The following is a 17,916-nucleotide window of genomic DNA, read 5'->3' on the forward strand; positions in this document are numbered from 1 at the left end:
ATTGATTAGGAGTATGAGATATAAATGGAGGATTCATATAGAAGATATATGTATAGAAGGATATATATATATATATAGTAGGTTGATAAGAGGGAAAATAGTAAAACAACAGGATAGAATTATTGGGAGCAGACAGAGGAGCTCCAATTGTGATGAGTCGTTGGATGTTGTTGGTTTTGGTGGTCGGTTTCGGTTCCCTTTGTGCACGAAGGGGGGCGCAAACAGACATCAGGCAGCAAGATCACTGGGTTGACCGTGGGCCGTCTTCGTTTCTTGTGCACGAGAGATGGGGTTGGTTTGCTTCAACCATAGGCTATTTTTGGCATAATTAATTAAAAAACCAAATAATGATTTATGATTCTGAAGGTTGATTAAGAATCAAAGGGGGGAATGAGGGATTTGGGGTGCTTTTTCAATGTATGTGATGTATAGATTGGGGGAAGATGGTAGCATCTAACGGTGCCAGGTCAGAGAGGGCAGAAATGTGTTTGGCTTAGCAGAGCACCACACTGCCAGCGAGAGTGTTTGTTGACATTCCTTGTGAGAACATCTGAGATAAGAGCAAGTGTCTCCCAGAGCGAGGGAGAGCGGTTTATTTTAATGAAACAGTAGAAACTGCATTTTAATGTGTGAAAGGTTAGCAGTTGTCATGACAACGCGGCACATGACAACGTGGCACATGACAACCAGAAAGGGGTGGGCTATCGTTGCTACGGCGAGGATCTATGAGTCGAACGGTGTTTCCGGGTGTAAGGCAGACTAGAATCTGACCAAGAGCGAGTAGGACTGAGATCACACAGAGGACACTCTCTCCTCTCATTGAGAGGGGGGGGGGGGGGGGGGGGGGGGGGGAAGAATGCCACATCAGCATTAGCTTCGGCTACCACGAGGATGGTCTCGGCTAACGAACAGGCCTGAACACTATTGGACTGAATAACAAAAGGACGATAGACGAACACACCGAAAGATCATTAGAATAGACTCTTCAAGGACGATACAATTTGATAACATCTGATAACATCTGATTATGAGGTTCTGTTTATAGCAATAAAACAACGCTTTTCCTCATAAGGTATCTCACGGTGTCGAAGTGTCGAATTCTTACGGAGGTGGAGAATTAGGATGGTTTATGGATTGCACTAACGGGGGAGATAAGGATCTTATCAACCGGTATCGGAGACGTCAGGACCATTAAAAGTACACAACGCAGAGGAATTGGATGGAGAGCCAAACAGACGAAGACGTGATACTGGCCAGTTTGATCAGGATCTTACAGCTGTAAGACATAATCATCTAAATTAAAACAAATAAAGGCTTGAAATATTTCACTTTGTGTGTAATGAATCTATAATCTACAAGAGTTTAGCTTTTTGAATTGAATTACTGAAATAAAATAACTTTTCCACGATATTCTAATTTATCGAGCTGCACCTCTATATGGTATATAGCATTATTGTACATTCTATCATACAGAGCTATGGGTTATATGCAGGTGTACAAGCAGGTATATAGAGGGGTTATATGCAGGTATATTCAGACAAATATGGATATATATATATAATATATATATATTAGGGGTGTAACGGTACACAAAAACCACGGGTCAGTACGTACCTCGGTTTTGAAGTCACAGTTCGTTACAGGTTTTCGGTACAGTGGGGAAAGTTTGGCTTTCCATGTTCCACTCAGGGGTGATGTAGTGTGCAGTAACTAATTGTACTTGTAGGGCTGTGAACGAATATTCTATATTGAAATTAATAATCGAGTTTTGAATTAAATTCTGAACACAAAAAAAGGTTCTGTCTGCACGTGCGTGCGTTCGTTAGTGGTTAACGTACCGTTGTATTCGTTCGGTACACAGCCGTACTGAACCTTAGGTCCAGTACTGAAACGATTCGGTACGGATACGTGTACCTTTACACCCTAATATATATGCAGTAAATATAAGTATATAAATGTAAATAATATGCTGTATATACAGCACTGTTGTACATGCTATCATACAGAGTAGTATATGGGTAGACAGTGAAAGCAGTAGGTAGGTACTGTATAAATTGAGTATAGGCAACAGAGCCTAGGGTGTAGACAATGGAGTCAGAGTTCAGAGGTCATCGTGGTACAGAATTCAGAGAGACGACAGCTGAGGGAAAGAAGCTGTTGCTGAGTCTGCTTGACTTGGAGTGGAGGGTCCCGTGGCGCCTCAGTAGAGAGTGAGCCATGTATAGGAGTGCAGTCGTGGGTGAAGACTGAAGAGGGAGTAGAGGAGGGGGCTCAGCCTTGCGGGACGACGTGCCTGTGTTCAGGCTGAGGGTGGGGGAGGTGAGATCGCCTAACAAACTGAGGTCTGTTTGTTAGAAAGTCTAGTATTTTTATTTTTTATTTACTTTTTTAGAATTTTTTGTTTGTGTGTATTTTCTTTTTCTTTTTCTGTCTTCCCCCCCACATGGGGGGTTGTCATTGTAGCCTAGACGTTAGGGGTCTAGGTGTCTGTGTTGTCCTTCAGGACATGTTGATGCAAAAAATATGTCATTCATTGTATTGTCCTGAAGTACTGTGTGTAAAAAGAAAAAAAGAATACTCAATAAAGTATACGTCATAAAAAAAAAAAGTCTAGTATTCAGTTGTGGACAGAGGGGTTGATAATATCGAGGTCCTTGGTTTCCACAAGGTCACCAAGTTTGGAGATGAGTTTGGACGGGATGGTGGTGTTGAATGCTGAGCTGAAGTTGATGAACAGCGTTCTCACATGTGGTAATGCTCTCATCCAGGTGGAAGAGGTGGAGTGTAGCGCTGCTGAGGTGATAGCGTCCTCTGTGCTCCCGTCATCACGGTAGGCGAATGGGTGTTTATCCAGTGAGGGTGAGAGGCCAGATTTGAGGTGAGCCAGGACCAGCCTCTCGAAGCACTTCATGATAATGGGGGTGAGTGCAACGGGGCGGAAGTCATTGCTGCTCGAGGCAGAGGAGTGTTTCGGCACTGGCACGATGGAGGTGGTTTTGAAGCGCGCTGGGACAACCGCCTGAGCTAGTGACATGTTGAAGATGTCAGTTAAGACCCTGGACATGCTGTCAGCGCAGTTCCTGAGCACTTGGCCGGGGATGCCATCGGGGCATTAGTCCTGCTAAGTGCCGTACACACGTCAGTGGGGGAGAGAGTGAGGGGTTGGAGGTCGCTTTAGTGTTGAGAAACTTTGCACTGTGCTGCACCCTCCAATCCAATCCAATGGGGCAAGTGTTCAAGATTCAACAGATTCAAGAGGTTTATTCATCACATACATACACAACAAGACATATAGTGAAATGAAGGTGGCCATGCCCGCTTCGATTGTGCAAAAGATACGAATAATAATAGAATAAAATAGAATAGAAATAAAATAGACATGATAAAAGTTACTAAGATAAAATACAAAAGGTAATGAGTCCTATGTACACTACTATACAATATACAGTTATACTCTATACTCTATGTCACCATGCTAGTCACTACTCTATGTTTGAGCCTTCAATAAAACCATGACACATGTCCTTTTCCTAAATCAGAAGCTCACCGTATAATCAGAAGGTGTCTTATATGTTCTACTGAGGAAACCATACATGGTATCAAAAGTTATGAGTTTCATATGCCAGTTAAGCAGAAGCTCACAGTATAATCAGAAGGTGTCTTATGTTCTTACTGAGGAAACCATACATGGTATCAAAAGTTATGAAGTTTCAATATGCCAGTTAAACTTAAGATGGCACAAAGCATAATGAAACTCATTATAATGTTTGATTTACATTAGCCTTGTGGATCCTAAATGTTCTGTCTATCCTAAAACGACCAATATTTTCTTACTGTATTGTTATTATTATTCTAATTAATGTATATACTCGACCACATTGTGCACAATTGTCATGTACAACCCTGGCCTATTTTATTTTATAATTATATTCTATTATATTGTACTTCTACCTCACGACGCAGTCGGGGGATATTATGGTCGCCCCCCACCCCCCCCCCCCCCCCCTCCATAGTAGACCTTTCATAATGACTCATAATAGCTTTCATTCAAAATTTCAAATCCTTTACATTTTGCAGTGCACATTCATGACACCTAGAGGATGAACCCTGTTGATTTTGGTGACCCCCTGACCTTTCCTCTAGAGCCGCCATCAGGCCAAACTTTCCATTTATAATTGTGAATGCGATACCTCAAAGAGCTTGTGTATCTCAAATACCTTTCGTTCAATTATTTGCTAATTTGCTGTGCAAATTCATGACCCAGAGAGGATGAAGCCTATTGATTTTGGTGACCCTGTGATGTTTCATATAGTGCCACCATCAGGCAAAACATAAAATGTTCAAGTTATTTTATCTCCTGATCTGTTAGACATACAGTCATAAAACTGTAACTCAGTAACTTCACACAATGTGCAAAACCACCTGCCGATCAGAGGCTGGGAAATATAATATATATATATATATATATATATATACTGTATATTTTGGTGATTGTACATAATTCACATATAATATTTAATTTTTTGTATTCAGCTTAACTAAAGCTGATGGTGCCTCTAAGAGTCCATGGAAAACCTTTGTTATTCGTGCATGGGCTTGAAAAGTGATACAGATCTTGCTCTATTTCTGCTGGGCAGTTAAAACTGATAAACTCACTCTTGCTAATTTCTCAGAAGTTGCCTACTGCAGCTTTAAACTAGTAATTGAACACCATGTAGTTAACTGGACCTGGAACCCTTCAGGACAGACCCAGACCTGTCCTGGACCTGCTAGTCAAGTGGGTTCTGTTAGGGTTATAGTGTGTTCCTATAGCCCAGATGAGGGGTGGGAGGGTGCTTTAGCTTTTCACAAAAGCACGTTTCCAATGTGCTGCATGACAACCAGCAGGTAGCAGTAATACATCTCCTCTAGGTAATCTCATCAGGATATGGATCCTAATGCTTCAGTATTGCATTTGTTGCTCTTTTGATACCAATCTGTCTAGTCGAAGAAGAAAATTAGACCTGAGCCAACGGTAAAATAGACCCGACCCTCAAATATCCTGGTTTGGATGATTAGATATTTTTTTGTGGGGGAGCAGATCAATTTAGACCTGCCGAATCAATGAAATGGGGTCTGCATGCAAATGAAATGCATGCAGTATGCATTAAAGGCCAGTAGAGGGCAGCCCTGAGCTTCTAAAATAAACCGTCACGTGTTCGTTGTTCTGGAGCAGATCGCAGTAATTTCCAACCTCTTTCCCCTCAATCTTGTTCAGTCACTCTTTCTGGCATGACTGCATCCCACACGACCCCATGTGTCCTCACGCTCACACAGCCCGAATGGATTCACACACAGTAGCCTGCTGGAGCGAGTGCATCGTCGGAGTTCATCTGGGCTTCTGTCCTGGACTGAAGAGACATTCTTAGACGACTATACTCATATTTGTGTTGTTGTTGTTGATATAACTAGATTGGCATTCTCAATTAATACAGCCACTCGGAGGGACTTGCCTAGAGCTATGTGAATATCATTATTATGCGTGAGCTGTCAGACATAAGTGGAAATTACCTGAGAGATCTATTAGCACTCTAATCAGTTGCCAATGATGTGGAGACTGGGGAGCCATTTGTGTCATTCTTGTAAACATTATGCAAAACTCCCTCTCCCTCTCTCTCTTTCCCTCTCCCTCTCTCTATCCCTCGCTCTATCTCTCTCTCTGTCTCTGTCTCTCTCCCTCTCTCTCTCTCTCTCTCTCCTCTCTCTCTTCTCTCTCTCTCTCTCTCTCTCTCTCTCTCTCTCTCTCTCTCTCTCTCTCTCTCTCTCTCTCTCAGGAGCAAAAAGTCACATTTGAGTCGGTGCTTTGTTTCATTCATGAGGGGCCGGTATTATAAAGGCAAACAGATTAATTCCGACTCATTAAGTCTGGATCAGCACTCCTTCAGAGCTGGTCAGGTGAGACCGACTGCACTGCTCACTGCCGTGTGGAGTCGACCACTTCAAACAACACAAGCACACTCTGCCGTTGACATTTAATAAGTACGTGATGGGAGGGGGTGATGAGAGGGGTTGATAGGAGGGGGTGAAGGGAGAGGGTGATGGGAGGGGTTGATGAGAGGGGTGATAGAAAGGGATGATAGGAGGGGATGATGGAGGGGTTGATAGAAAGGGGTGATAGGAGGGGTTGATAGAAAGGGATGATAGAAGGGTTGAGAGAAAGGGATGATAGGAGGGGTTGAGAGAAGGATGATAGGAGGGGTTGAGAGAAAGGGATGATAGGAGGGATTGATAGAAGGGGGTTGAGAGAAAGGGATGATAGGAGGGGTTGAGAGAAAGGGATGATAGGAGGGGTTGAGAGAAAGGGATGATAGGAGGGGTTGAGAGAAAGGGATGATAGGAGGGGTTGAGAGAAAGGGATGATAGGAGGGGTTGAGAGAAAGGGATGATAGGAGGGGTTGAGAGAAAGGGATGATAGGAGGGGTTGAGAGAAAGGGATGATAGGAGGGGTTGAGAGAAAGGGATGATAGGAGGGGTTGAGAGAAGGATGATAGGAGGGGTTGAGAGAAAGGGATGATAGGAGGGGTTGAGAGAAAGGGATGATAGGAGGGGTTGAGAGAAAGGGATGATAGGAGGGGTTGAGAGAAGGATGATAGGAGGGGTTGAGAGAAAGGGATGATAGGAGGGGTTGAGAGAAGGGATGATAGGAGGGATTGATAGAAGGGGTTGAGAGAAAGGGATGATAGGAGGGGTTGAGAGAAGGGATGATAGGAGGGGTTGAGAGAAGGATGATAGGAGGGGTTGAGAGAAAGGGATGATAGGAGGGGTTGAGAGAAAGGGATGATAGGAGGGATTGATAGAAGGGGTTGAGAGAAAGGGATGATAGGAGGGGTTGAGAGAAAGGGATGATAGGAGGGGTTGAGAGAACGGGATGATAGGAGGGGTTGATATAAAGGGATGATAGAAAGGGATGATAGGAGGGGTTGATATAAAGGGATGATAGGAGGGGATGATAGAAAGGGGTGATAGGAGGGATGATAGGAGGGGGTATGATAGAAAAGGGATCGATAGGAGGGGGTTGATAGAAAGGGATGATAGGGAGGGGTTGATATAAAGGTATGATCGAAAGGGATGACAGGAGGGGCTTGATATAAAGGGATGATAGGAGGGGGTGATATAAAGGGTTGATAGAAAGGGATGATATAAAGGGATGATCGAAGGGATGACAGGAGGGGTTGATATAAAGGGATGATAGGAGGAGGGTGATAGAAAGGGTTGATTAAAGGGATGATAGGAGGGGTGATAGAAGGGTTGATATAAAGGGATGATAGAAAGGGATGATAGGAGGGGGTGATATAAAGGGATGATAGAAAGGGATGATAGAAAGGGATGATAGGAGGGGGGTGATAGAAAGGGACGCACGTCGGCCAATATTGCCCACTCTGTGGCCCCAGGGCTATGAATGAGAAAAGCTGGGAGGGAAGCCAATAGTTCGTTGTGAGAGTTGCTTACCCTCTGCACTCTATTGTATTGGATGTCACTGACCTGCCGCTGACCCGTGTTGCAGTGACACAGGGCCTATAAATAAACCCTGGACTGGAGTCCTCCAGGTGGACTGAAGGTCCTTCGCACACACACACACACACACACACACAGACAAAGCAGTAAGACAAAGGCTTTGCTCCTACAGTATGATTAATGAGATCTGCTCACAAGGTCAACAACAGGTAACGACAGCTAAAGACCCTCTCCCACGCAGCGAGAGCCAAACGCAGACTCAGAAGCATGTGTTTGTGTAGATACTGAGAAGCGGTATCAGTGGTCAACACAGTTAGAAGCAGTTTAGTGGCGTCGGATCTAGCCCCGATGAAAATCACTGTTGGAGAATTTCAATTAAAAAAATTGCCAGTCCCATATTGTGATATAGCTGTGGTATCGTTTCTTTGTGCATGAAAAGGGGCCCATTACTGCAGGGTTTGAGGGACGGAATTTGTGAAAAAAAAGTGTAGAAGTGTGAACAAAATCCAGTTTGTCACATGATCGAGGTTGATGTCGCATAGCAATTCTGGCACCCCAGGCCCCATCGCCAGCCACTTCCACCAGACACTACCGCTGTTGTCGTTGCACCCTACTACCACTAGGTCTAAAGTAGTTGTGTGTAGTCAAGGGCATAATACGTGAGTATTTGGAGCACCTACGGTGCGATTTCATGTTGGAGGTTCTCTTTCTCTCTGGCGTATGTCCTTACACCTTCAGCTCCGCTGAGGCGAGCCAGTCCAACGGGTCATCGTCCAGGTCGATTAGACCACGATCGCCATTCGGTGGCCGGTTGTTTGGGGCAGCTGCTTATATATGTTCCACAGTTTGTTATGGGTCCCCGCATTCGCAGTGGGCACTGTGTCCACGAGGCGCCATTCTGCATTGCTGCTCCGAAGCGTCCTACGCCTGTTTGAGGGTTGTCCATTGCTTTCGGGGGGCAGGTGCTGCTGGCCAGGAACATCTGTGGGATCTTCCAAGATGTTGGAGGAGGTTGAGGTCACCGTATCAAACTCCCGGTTTGCGGTGAACGGACCCCCCGGCTCCTTATTACACACTTGACCGCCGGTCTCAAGTGTCTTCTTCTGCTCGGGAGAGCGAGTGAGCCGACGGGAGTCTGTCTTTATTAGCCGGAGCCAGACGGCGACGGGGAAGCACATGAGGTCAGACCTGGGGGGCGGGAGGGGGGGGACAGCTTCACTGAGTCACACAGACTCTGTCACATCTCACCATCTGCACCCCGGCTCCCTGTCACAATGTCAAACACACACACACATACACGCACGCACACACACACACACACACACGCACACACACACACACACACACACACACGCACACACACACGCACACACACACACACACACGCACACACACACACACACACACACACACACACACACACACACACACACACACACACACGCTTACCTACACAAAAGTGGTAAGGTTACGCTTACCTACACCATCTGTATGAAACCATACTGTCACACAGTCAAACACACATGGGAGGGGGGGGGGGCCCGGGGGGGGTCAAATGGTCAGGGCAATAATGCATAGCATTTCCTTGTTTTGGCAACTCACTGAGCAAGAGTCCATAGCAACCTACTGTATGTGCAATGGAGAGAATGTGGAAATGATAGTGGTGTGGCACGCCGAGGTGATCAGGCTGACCCGGGCTGTCACAGGACCGCAAGCCCGGCTTTGGAGTGGTGATTGCAGGTACAATAAGGATTGTTCTCGCTGTGTCTTCAAACATCGGAATAACAATGGCATTTGCTCAGCTTACTCTCTCTCTCTCTCTCTCTCTCTCTCTCTCTCTCTCTCTCTCTCTCTCTCTCTCTCTCTCTCTCTCTCTCTCTCTCTCTCTTACTCTCTCTCTCTCTCTCTCTCTCTCTCTCTCTCTCTCTCTCTCTCTCTCTCTCTCTCTCTCTCTCTCTCTCTCTCTCTCTCTCTCTCTCTCTCTCTCTCTCTCCCTCTCTCTCTCTCTCTCAGTAACACCCATTGTAGGGGAGTTGATTGCGTGGGGACTTGCCAAGGTGTTTAAGCTGTGTGTGTGAGAGCGTCTGAACTGACAAGTCCACCGAGACTCACCCACTCGGTCCACAACACACTTGTGATGAGATGCCTCTATTTGCCGCCGCTGTCTTCAGCCGGCGCCGTCCGTCCTCCTCCTCCGCACGCTTTCACCGGGGGCCGAGATGAATGCCACCGTGGCCCCCTCTTTGTGTGTGTGTGTCCCCCCCCCCCCCCCACACACACACACACACACACACGACAGACATCTGGACCCCTTTTCTGTTGAACCAATCTCCAGCCCCATTCACAGGGGGGACAAAGGAGGGCAGGCGCCCCGGCCACGTCCACGGGCCGCTCTCCATCACTGCGGTCCTCCCGGAGGTTGACAGGGAGACAATGGCAGAGCGAGACCAGGGGCCGGCAGCGCAGACTCTCTGCTCGGGTCCGGGGTCCGGGGTGGGGGTGTGGGGTGTGTGGGGTGCGGGTGACTAAGTGAAATGGAGCTTATAGCCCTGGGGAGCAGTGTGTCGTCCATTTCCCCAGAGAGAGGCTATAGGCACCAAGGGCAGATTGCGGATCAATGAGAGAGGGAGTAGTGGGTGTGCGACACACAGCACCTGCTTATATAAATCACCACGGGATTCTGACAGCGGACGATCGGGCGTCGCGGGGCTGCACTCCTCTGGGGGGGCAGCGTTGAGGCTCACTGTAAGAGCGTTACCGTACTGTACCTATACATGAGAAGCAAGCGACCGTGAAAGATGAAAGACTATAGTGACGAACGTGAAGGTGGTTGTGAAGTGATGCAATGAGAGTGGCGATGCTGGTAATACTGAAGGGTTAACATGGATTCTCATGCTGCGTTCGTTGACGGGTCAGGTGGTGGGAAGCTTGGAGTGGGGGAAACGCGTCGTCTCTGACCTGCGTGCGTTCGTGCTACAAAGTCGGAAAAAACGCAGGCGCTCGATCACGCTGAAGTTTCGGGGCGATTTCTTTCTAACTATTAGTCTGTAGCGTGAACCACAACTCACAAAGACAGGTTCCAACGACATGTAGCTTAATATATCTACAAATCTATTCTTAAAACAGCTAATAATGACATTAACATTCATATGATGTGGGTGGCCATGTTAATGACCTCAAATGACACTGAGGCTTGAACTTGTACACGGGTGTGCGACTAGGAACTCACTAGGACGCACCGGGGGGGCGACAGTGGCTCGGGAGGTAGAGCAGTCGTCTGGTAATTCCGGAGGTTCACGGTTCGATTCTTCACTTAACCCCTAATTGCTCCCAATGAGCAGGTTGGCACCTTGCATGGTTGCCTCCGCCGTCGGTGTGTGAATGTGTGAGTGAATGGGTGAAATGTGAGGAACTAATTGTAAAGCGCTTTGGATAAAAGCTGCTATATAAATGCAAGCATTTACATTTTTGTAGGAAATCTGAATTTCCAACCTCAGGGGCGACAGTGGCTCGGGAGGTAGAGCAGTCGTCTGGCAATCCGGAGGTTCCCGGTTCGATTCCCACTCCTCCCGGGCAGCGTGTCGATGTGTCCTTGAGCAAGACACTTAACCCCTAATTGCTCCCGATGAGCAGGTTGGCACCTTGCATGGTTGCCTCTGCTGTCAGTGTGTGGGTGAATGTGTGAGTGAATGGGTCAAATGTGAGTAACAAATTGTAAAGCGCTTTGGATAAAAGCGCTATAAAAAAGCAGCCATTTACCATTTACCATTTGTAATTGAATGCACCATTACCATTCTCAGCAACAGTAGGCTCCATGATTCCACATGATACTCACTAGAATACTCTCAATTGTATATAGCCTCTAGAGTCCTAGACCACACACAGTACATAAGATAAAGGAAATCACAAGAGTCCTACAAATAATACAACATCTCAGTCAGTTATTCACATATAGACCTACTGACATGACTTCTACAATACGCCTAACATGCTGGAGTTTCCATGTTTGCTTAGCAAAGGTGTAATGAAAGTGGCAGCACTATGGATTTCTATGGAAGAACTTGCTGTTTACCCTGAAGACTCTGGCAGGAGCACTCATTCAAGGGTACTACGACTATGCATGCACCTCATGGTACCAAAGCACCTCAAAGGCGCTAAAAACAAAATTACAAACATCTCAAAACAAACTGGTCAGACTACTGCTTGACCTGACTCCTAGAACCCACCTCACCCCTGCCCACTTTGACAACCTAGGATGGCTTAGAGTAGACGACAGAGTACAGCAACTTGCAATGGGCCTGGTCTACAAGATACACTACACGACCAAGGTACCCATGTACATGTCAAAATACTTCCCAAAGGTCAGTGAATACCACAATCACAACACCAGAGGGAGCTCCACAAATCATGTTAAACCCAGATTTGGCTCAAACAAGGGACTAAACATGTTTCGCAATTATGCCACATCAATGTGGAATGCCCTACCCAAAGCTGTAAAGGAATGTGAATCACTACCCACTTTCAAAAACACTCTCAAAAAACACCTACAGGAGACTGCAATTCGAAACTGGCCCCGGTAAATGTCCTAACACAACCCCCCCCCCCCAATGTACAGTAAATGACCAAATATTGTTAATATTCCAATGTACAGTTTTGCTTGTTCAGTTGTACAGTGTCCCCCACCCACTCCTCCTACCCAACCTCCTCCAATGTACAGTTTCTATGTCAAATGTATTTACTCTCTTTTCTGGACTCTTTTCGTATCACAAACAGTACTGTATTTGCAAATCTGGTATGTCATAAATGTATAGATGTAGCAGTACTGTCTATCTGTATGTCATGTATGTCATGTTATGATGAATTGAAAATGGGGGACCCTGATGTAAACAAGACGAAAGTCTTTCTCTGGTCTGCATCCCCTTAACAATTGTGTGTATTGAGCTGTACTGTACTGTACCCATTCTGCAATCTGTTAATAAAAATTTCAATCAATCAATCAATATCCTTAATGCAGAACGTCACCGTTGAGATGATTATTTATCACAAGTTATTATCAGGAAGGCAGTCAATGAGTCAAGCATCAACCATTGTGGATGGGTGTGTGAATTAGACAGGTCAAGTCTGTTTACACACATACACACACACACACACACACACACACACACACACACACACACACACACACACACACGCACACTGCACAGATGTGGCTTCTGTCTCTTTAAAGCAGCATAGACTCCTGTAGATTGGCAAGGAGGGCTTGGAGAGCTGGGTGTGCGCAGCGCAGCGCAGTTCATCGTTGATGCTCGTAAAACGGATGGAGACCGACGGACGCGGAGAGAGAGGCGCACAGAATAGAAACGGGCTCTCCACAACTTCTTGGCTATACACTGAAACGATAGCCTCTTTCGGCACTTTCGGCTGTTTTATTTACGAGTAAACTAATAGTACAATTCCCCCGGTAATGACTTGATGATCGAGGTGATGCGCTATAGGTTTCTTGGGGCGATATTGTCATCATGGGTTGTCGGAGAGTTACCAAAGTTCTGCGGGGCTATTTTAGTCGCTTGAAAAGATCCAGCTGAGGTCGTCTTTCGAACTGTTTTTGTTTACCTAGTTTGTGAGGTTTTTGGCACCGTAGGCCGCCTATGTGAGAGAATATTTGAAACCGCATAACATCTATTCTCAACACAAGTGGACTTGGTCCCAGACGCACCGAGCCGTTGAGACGCAACTGGATTTCACTTGGAGAGAGTATGGAGATGGACGTCCGAGTGTTTCTGTTATTGACTGTCCCCCCGTTCATCTGTATCGGCTCAGGTAAGATATGATTATTACAGACATAATACTGAACCTTATTGTCTCCGTATCTTCATATTATTTGTGACACTAGATGGCATCAAGTATATACGGCTCCTTCATTGACCTGGCTTAATATAGCCTAATACTATAATAATCATTAATAGGCTATACCCAGTTGTATATCAGAATTGATATACCCTGATTAATAAATACATAGTGGTTGTTAGTGTGGTCTTTCTCTCTCTTGCTTTCTCTGTCACACACACACACACACACACACACACACACACACACACACACACACACACACACACACACACACACACACACCAGCACACACACACCAGCACACACCAACACACACACACACACACACACACACACACACACACACACACACACACACACACACACACACACACACACACACACACACACACACACACACACACAGAGAGAGACACACACACAGAAACACACACAGAGACACACACGCACACACACACACACACACAGAGACACACACACACACACACCAGCACACACACACACACACACACACACACACACACACACACACACACACACACACGCACACACACACACACACACACACACACACACATTTGTTGAGTAATACCATTTTCATTTATTATGTGTATACTTTAAGATATATAGTGAGTGTGTGTTTACCAGGATCCCTGACATCTGTTTGAGTTGAGCAGCACAGCAGACAATTGTGACAGTTAACTACAGGGGGCATTGTGTGCAATGGATGCGTATAGTCTACACACTACAGCACTGAATAATGAATCCATTACACTGATGATCAAAGACATTCCGAGGCAGGAAACTATAAGTGTCAAAAAAATCATCGCACAACTGCTCAGAAAATATCCCATTAAATATAGCATGGCAAGGAATAATTAGTCGACAGGTATGTGGTTATTATACAGGGAAGCAATTTGGATAGGCACTCATCATCATCACTGAAGGCAGTGGGGGGTCCTGCACTGAAAAAAAAAAAAAAAACAGAAGTTCTTTATATAACTTGTATTAATCTTGTGGTTTTAGAATTAGTGCAGTCAGTGTAGAATCTTTGAGGCAGCTATAGAGGCGAATGCCTTCATGAAAAAACAAGGCACATGCTCCATGTGGTGGGAGTTGCCCCTGGCCTGGGAAGAGATGCATTGGAAGAAAACTGTTTTTAAAAAGGAATTTCACTAAAGATAAGGATTATGATTATCCTTTTTTTTTAACCATTATTTCTAATGACAATACAGCAGGTTAACCCTTTCACTGCCACGCGACAAAGGGTTAACCCTTTCACTAACGCGACAATACAGCAGGTTAACCCTTTCACTGCTACACGACAAAGGGTTAACCCTGTCACTACCAAACTACAGAAGGTTAACCCTTTCACCACCACACTACAGAATGTTAACCCTTTCAGTACCACACCACAGAATGTTAACCCTTTCACTACCACACTACAGAATGTTAACCCTTTCACTACCACACTACCAAATGGTTAACCCTTTCACCGCGACAATACAGCAGGTTAACCCTTTCACTGCTACACGACAAAGGGCTAACCCTGTCACTACCAAACCACAGAAGGTTAACCCTTTCACCACCACACTACATAATGTTAACCCTTTCACTACCACACTAGAGAAGGTTAACCCTTTCACTACCACACTACCAAAGGGTAAATTTTTTTTTAAACCATTATTTCTAATAACACCTTCATGATTTGCATAATTCTCAATACAAGCAGGCACAAGAGAATGCCCCTCCAAAAGAGAAACCTCAATCGGGAAGACAACAAGGACATTTTAAATTCTCACATTGATTAGATTAGATTAAAATGTATTGTCATCATCATACAGCACAATAAGTACAGTACAACGAGAAGAGGTTTGGCATCTGACCAGACCAGAGTGCAAATGTAACAGTAAAGTGCGTTCAGCAATATACAATGTACAGGTGGTTAAACTGGGTACAAAATATACAAATCAGTACTACTGAGTAATAGTGCTAATCAGATGTATGTACAGAGTTGTAGTATAATATGTACAGTGATACAGGTATAAAGACAGTATGGTAGTAGTCATACTGGCCAGCAGTGTAACTAGTAAGAGTAGGACATGTACAGATATAGATATAGTATCTACAGATATGTTAAAGGACTATGTGCAGGTAAATACAGACAGGTGTGGATATATATGCGATGAGAATAAATATATATATGGTATATACAGCATTTGTACATGCTATCATAGAGCTATGGGTTATATGCAGGTGTAGGTATATGGAGGGGTTATATGCAGGTATATTCAGACAAATATGTATATATTTGTTGATGGACTGAGCTCTTGATACAATAAGGTACAGGGTTACACAACAGGTTGTGGGTTTTTAAATGTATTAAAATGTTGTTACGGGTCTGTTTTTCAGCCTCTGTCCCCATGAGACCAATGTATCGAATCAATTTGAATTGAGGAGAGAATCAAACGGATACGTCTCTGCTTTTAGTGACTGTGAAATTAATAATACAATCTTAAATTTCTCCTTTGAAAAAATGCATCTGCCTCTCGGGAGATATATTATTCCATAATGTAGGCTATGTATTAGTGTAGACATACAGTATGCAATATTGACGTCGTATATATATTATACTGTTCTGAGAAAATGACCAGATTGAGGCTTCAAAGGTGGATGTGTCTGTGAAGCTCCCTCCGTGACCAAATAAGGCCCCGGTGGCCGTGCTGTTGGGCGCACGATGAAACAGGTCCAGGGAGAGACGGAGAGGGAGCCCAGCCGTCACAAACACTCCCGTCTGTCGCTGCATGGGTCTGTCCTTGACTAAAGAAAGTTCTTCAAAAGGAAAGGGTGGCCCCGAGGAGGACGGGTGTTTTTTTTTGTTGACGACTCGAGAAAACGCAGGTGCTCTCGAAACAAGGTCTCAGGGCCACCGTGAAAAAACGTAGAGCGACAATGTGTCTTTTGAAAAAAAAAATATATATATATATAATAATAACAAATGGATGAAGTTCTTTTTTTTTATCCACTTTTTCTCCTTATTTTCAATTTTTCTCCCATCCCAATTTCGTATCGCCAATTCTCCCCTTCAATTCTCCCCTCCCCTGTCTTGAACGTTGCTAGACTATGCCTCCCACTGGTCGGCTGTAGTGAGGATAGAAGCCTTGCATCACGTGGCCCCTCCGGTACACGAGGAGGCAGCCTGGTGCATCTTTTCACCAGACAGCGCGGACTCTCAGTGGTGAGGAGTAACGCGTGGGAGGCTCACGCTGCCCCCGATACTTCCTGTCTCTGCTGTGCAGGCGTCACCCAACCGACCTGTAGGAGTCGCTGTCCACAACGTCCAGATTACCACCCATCGACTTCCACTCGCTAACTCCGCCAATTGAGATAGTATGACGACTGGCCCAAGCCGCAGGCAACGCCGACTCGGGGAGTCGAGACCGGAGTCTCTTGCATTGGTGACGAGCGCAATCTCGTCATAATATATAATAATATATATAATAATAACAAATGGATGAAGTTCTGAAGTGTGCTTTGTGTCTCTCCGGAGCAGCGAAGGTGAGCGTCGCATTGAAGCGCTGGTGGTCTCACTTTGATCTGTACATGCTCCAGACCTTGATTGATCAATAGAACATACGCAAAAAAATAAATAAACCAAGTCGCTTTAACCCTTTCACCCTTTTCAGGTTAACCGTCGGGTAGTGTGGTAGTGAAAGCGTTAACCCTTTGTAGTGTGGTAGTCAACGGGTTAACCCTTTGTAGTGCGGTAGTGAAAGCGTTGACCCTTTGTAGTGTGGTAGTCAAAGGGTTAACCCGTTGTAGTGTGGTAGTGAAAGGGTTAACCCCTTCTGTAGTGTGGTGGTGAACGTGTTAACCCTTTGTAGTGTGGTAGTGAAAGGGCTAACCTTCTATAGTGTGGTAGTGAAAGGGTTAATCTTCTGTAGTGTGGTAGTGAAAGGGTTAATCTTCTGTAGTGTGGTAGTGAAAGGGTTAAAGGGACACTTCACCAAAAAACAACGACGATTTATTTTGCACATAATCTCACACACATCTAAAAACAGCCATTTGGCACACATTCCTTTAGTGTGACAGCGACTGAGAGTAAATGAGTGTGAATGTTGTGTTCATTACAGCTCCATGAAATGATGTAGAATAGATATCTACCATATAATTTCATTGAGCTGTAATTAACACAACACGAGGATTCAATGCCCCCGATGACATCACCGTTGGCCACATCCTGTCAAACTAAATTACTGTGTGCAAAACTGTTTAGAGTTTTTGGATGTGTGTGAGATTATGTGCAACAAAAAATCAGCATAGTTGGTAATGTAGTCGGTGGAGAGCCCCTTTAAGGCGTTCTTGCATGGAGAACGTGACTACACTATGGTTAGAAGTGCTTTATTCCACATTTGGATAAAAGGACCGGTACCGCCTTCATCACCCCCACTTATTCAGGGTGTGAACGAAAGCATTTTTTTTTTTAGATTTGGGAGTTCTGTGCATGTCTGGACCGCTGTGTGGTCGTGTGTAAAGATGGGCTCCTACACTAAATTGCATTTGATGGAATTC

General features: G+C 45.1%; 1 protein-coding gene across 1 annotated transcript in view; it reads left to right on the forward strand.

Moving 5' to 3' along the window:
• Positions 1–16,081: 16,081 nt before the first annotated feature.
• LOC311225643 (roundabout homolog 2) overlaps positions 16,082–17,916 on the forward strand; it is a gene marked incomplete at both ends in the record, with an annotated part of 117,249 nt that continues 115,414 nt past the window's right edge. Inside the window, 2 exon segments of the mRNA XM_084311026.1 lie at positions 16,082–16,152; positions 16,898–16,902. Coding sequence (XP_084167152.1) covers positions 16,082–16,152; positions 16,898–16,902 — 76 coding nt within the window.

The sequence above is a fragment of the Notolepis coatsorum genome, assembly GCF_963971535.1.
Source record: "Notolepis coatsorum genome assembly, chromosome: 1".
Lineage (NCBI taxonomy): Eukaryota > Metazoa > Chordata > Actinopteri > Aulopiformes > Paralepididae > Notolepis > Notolepis coatsorum.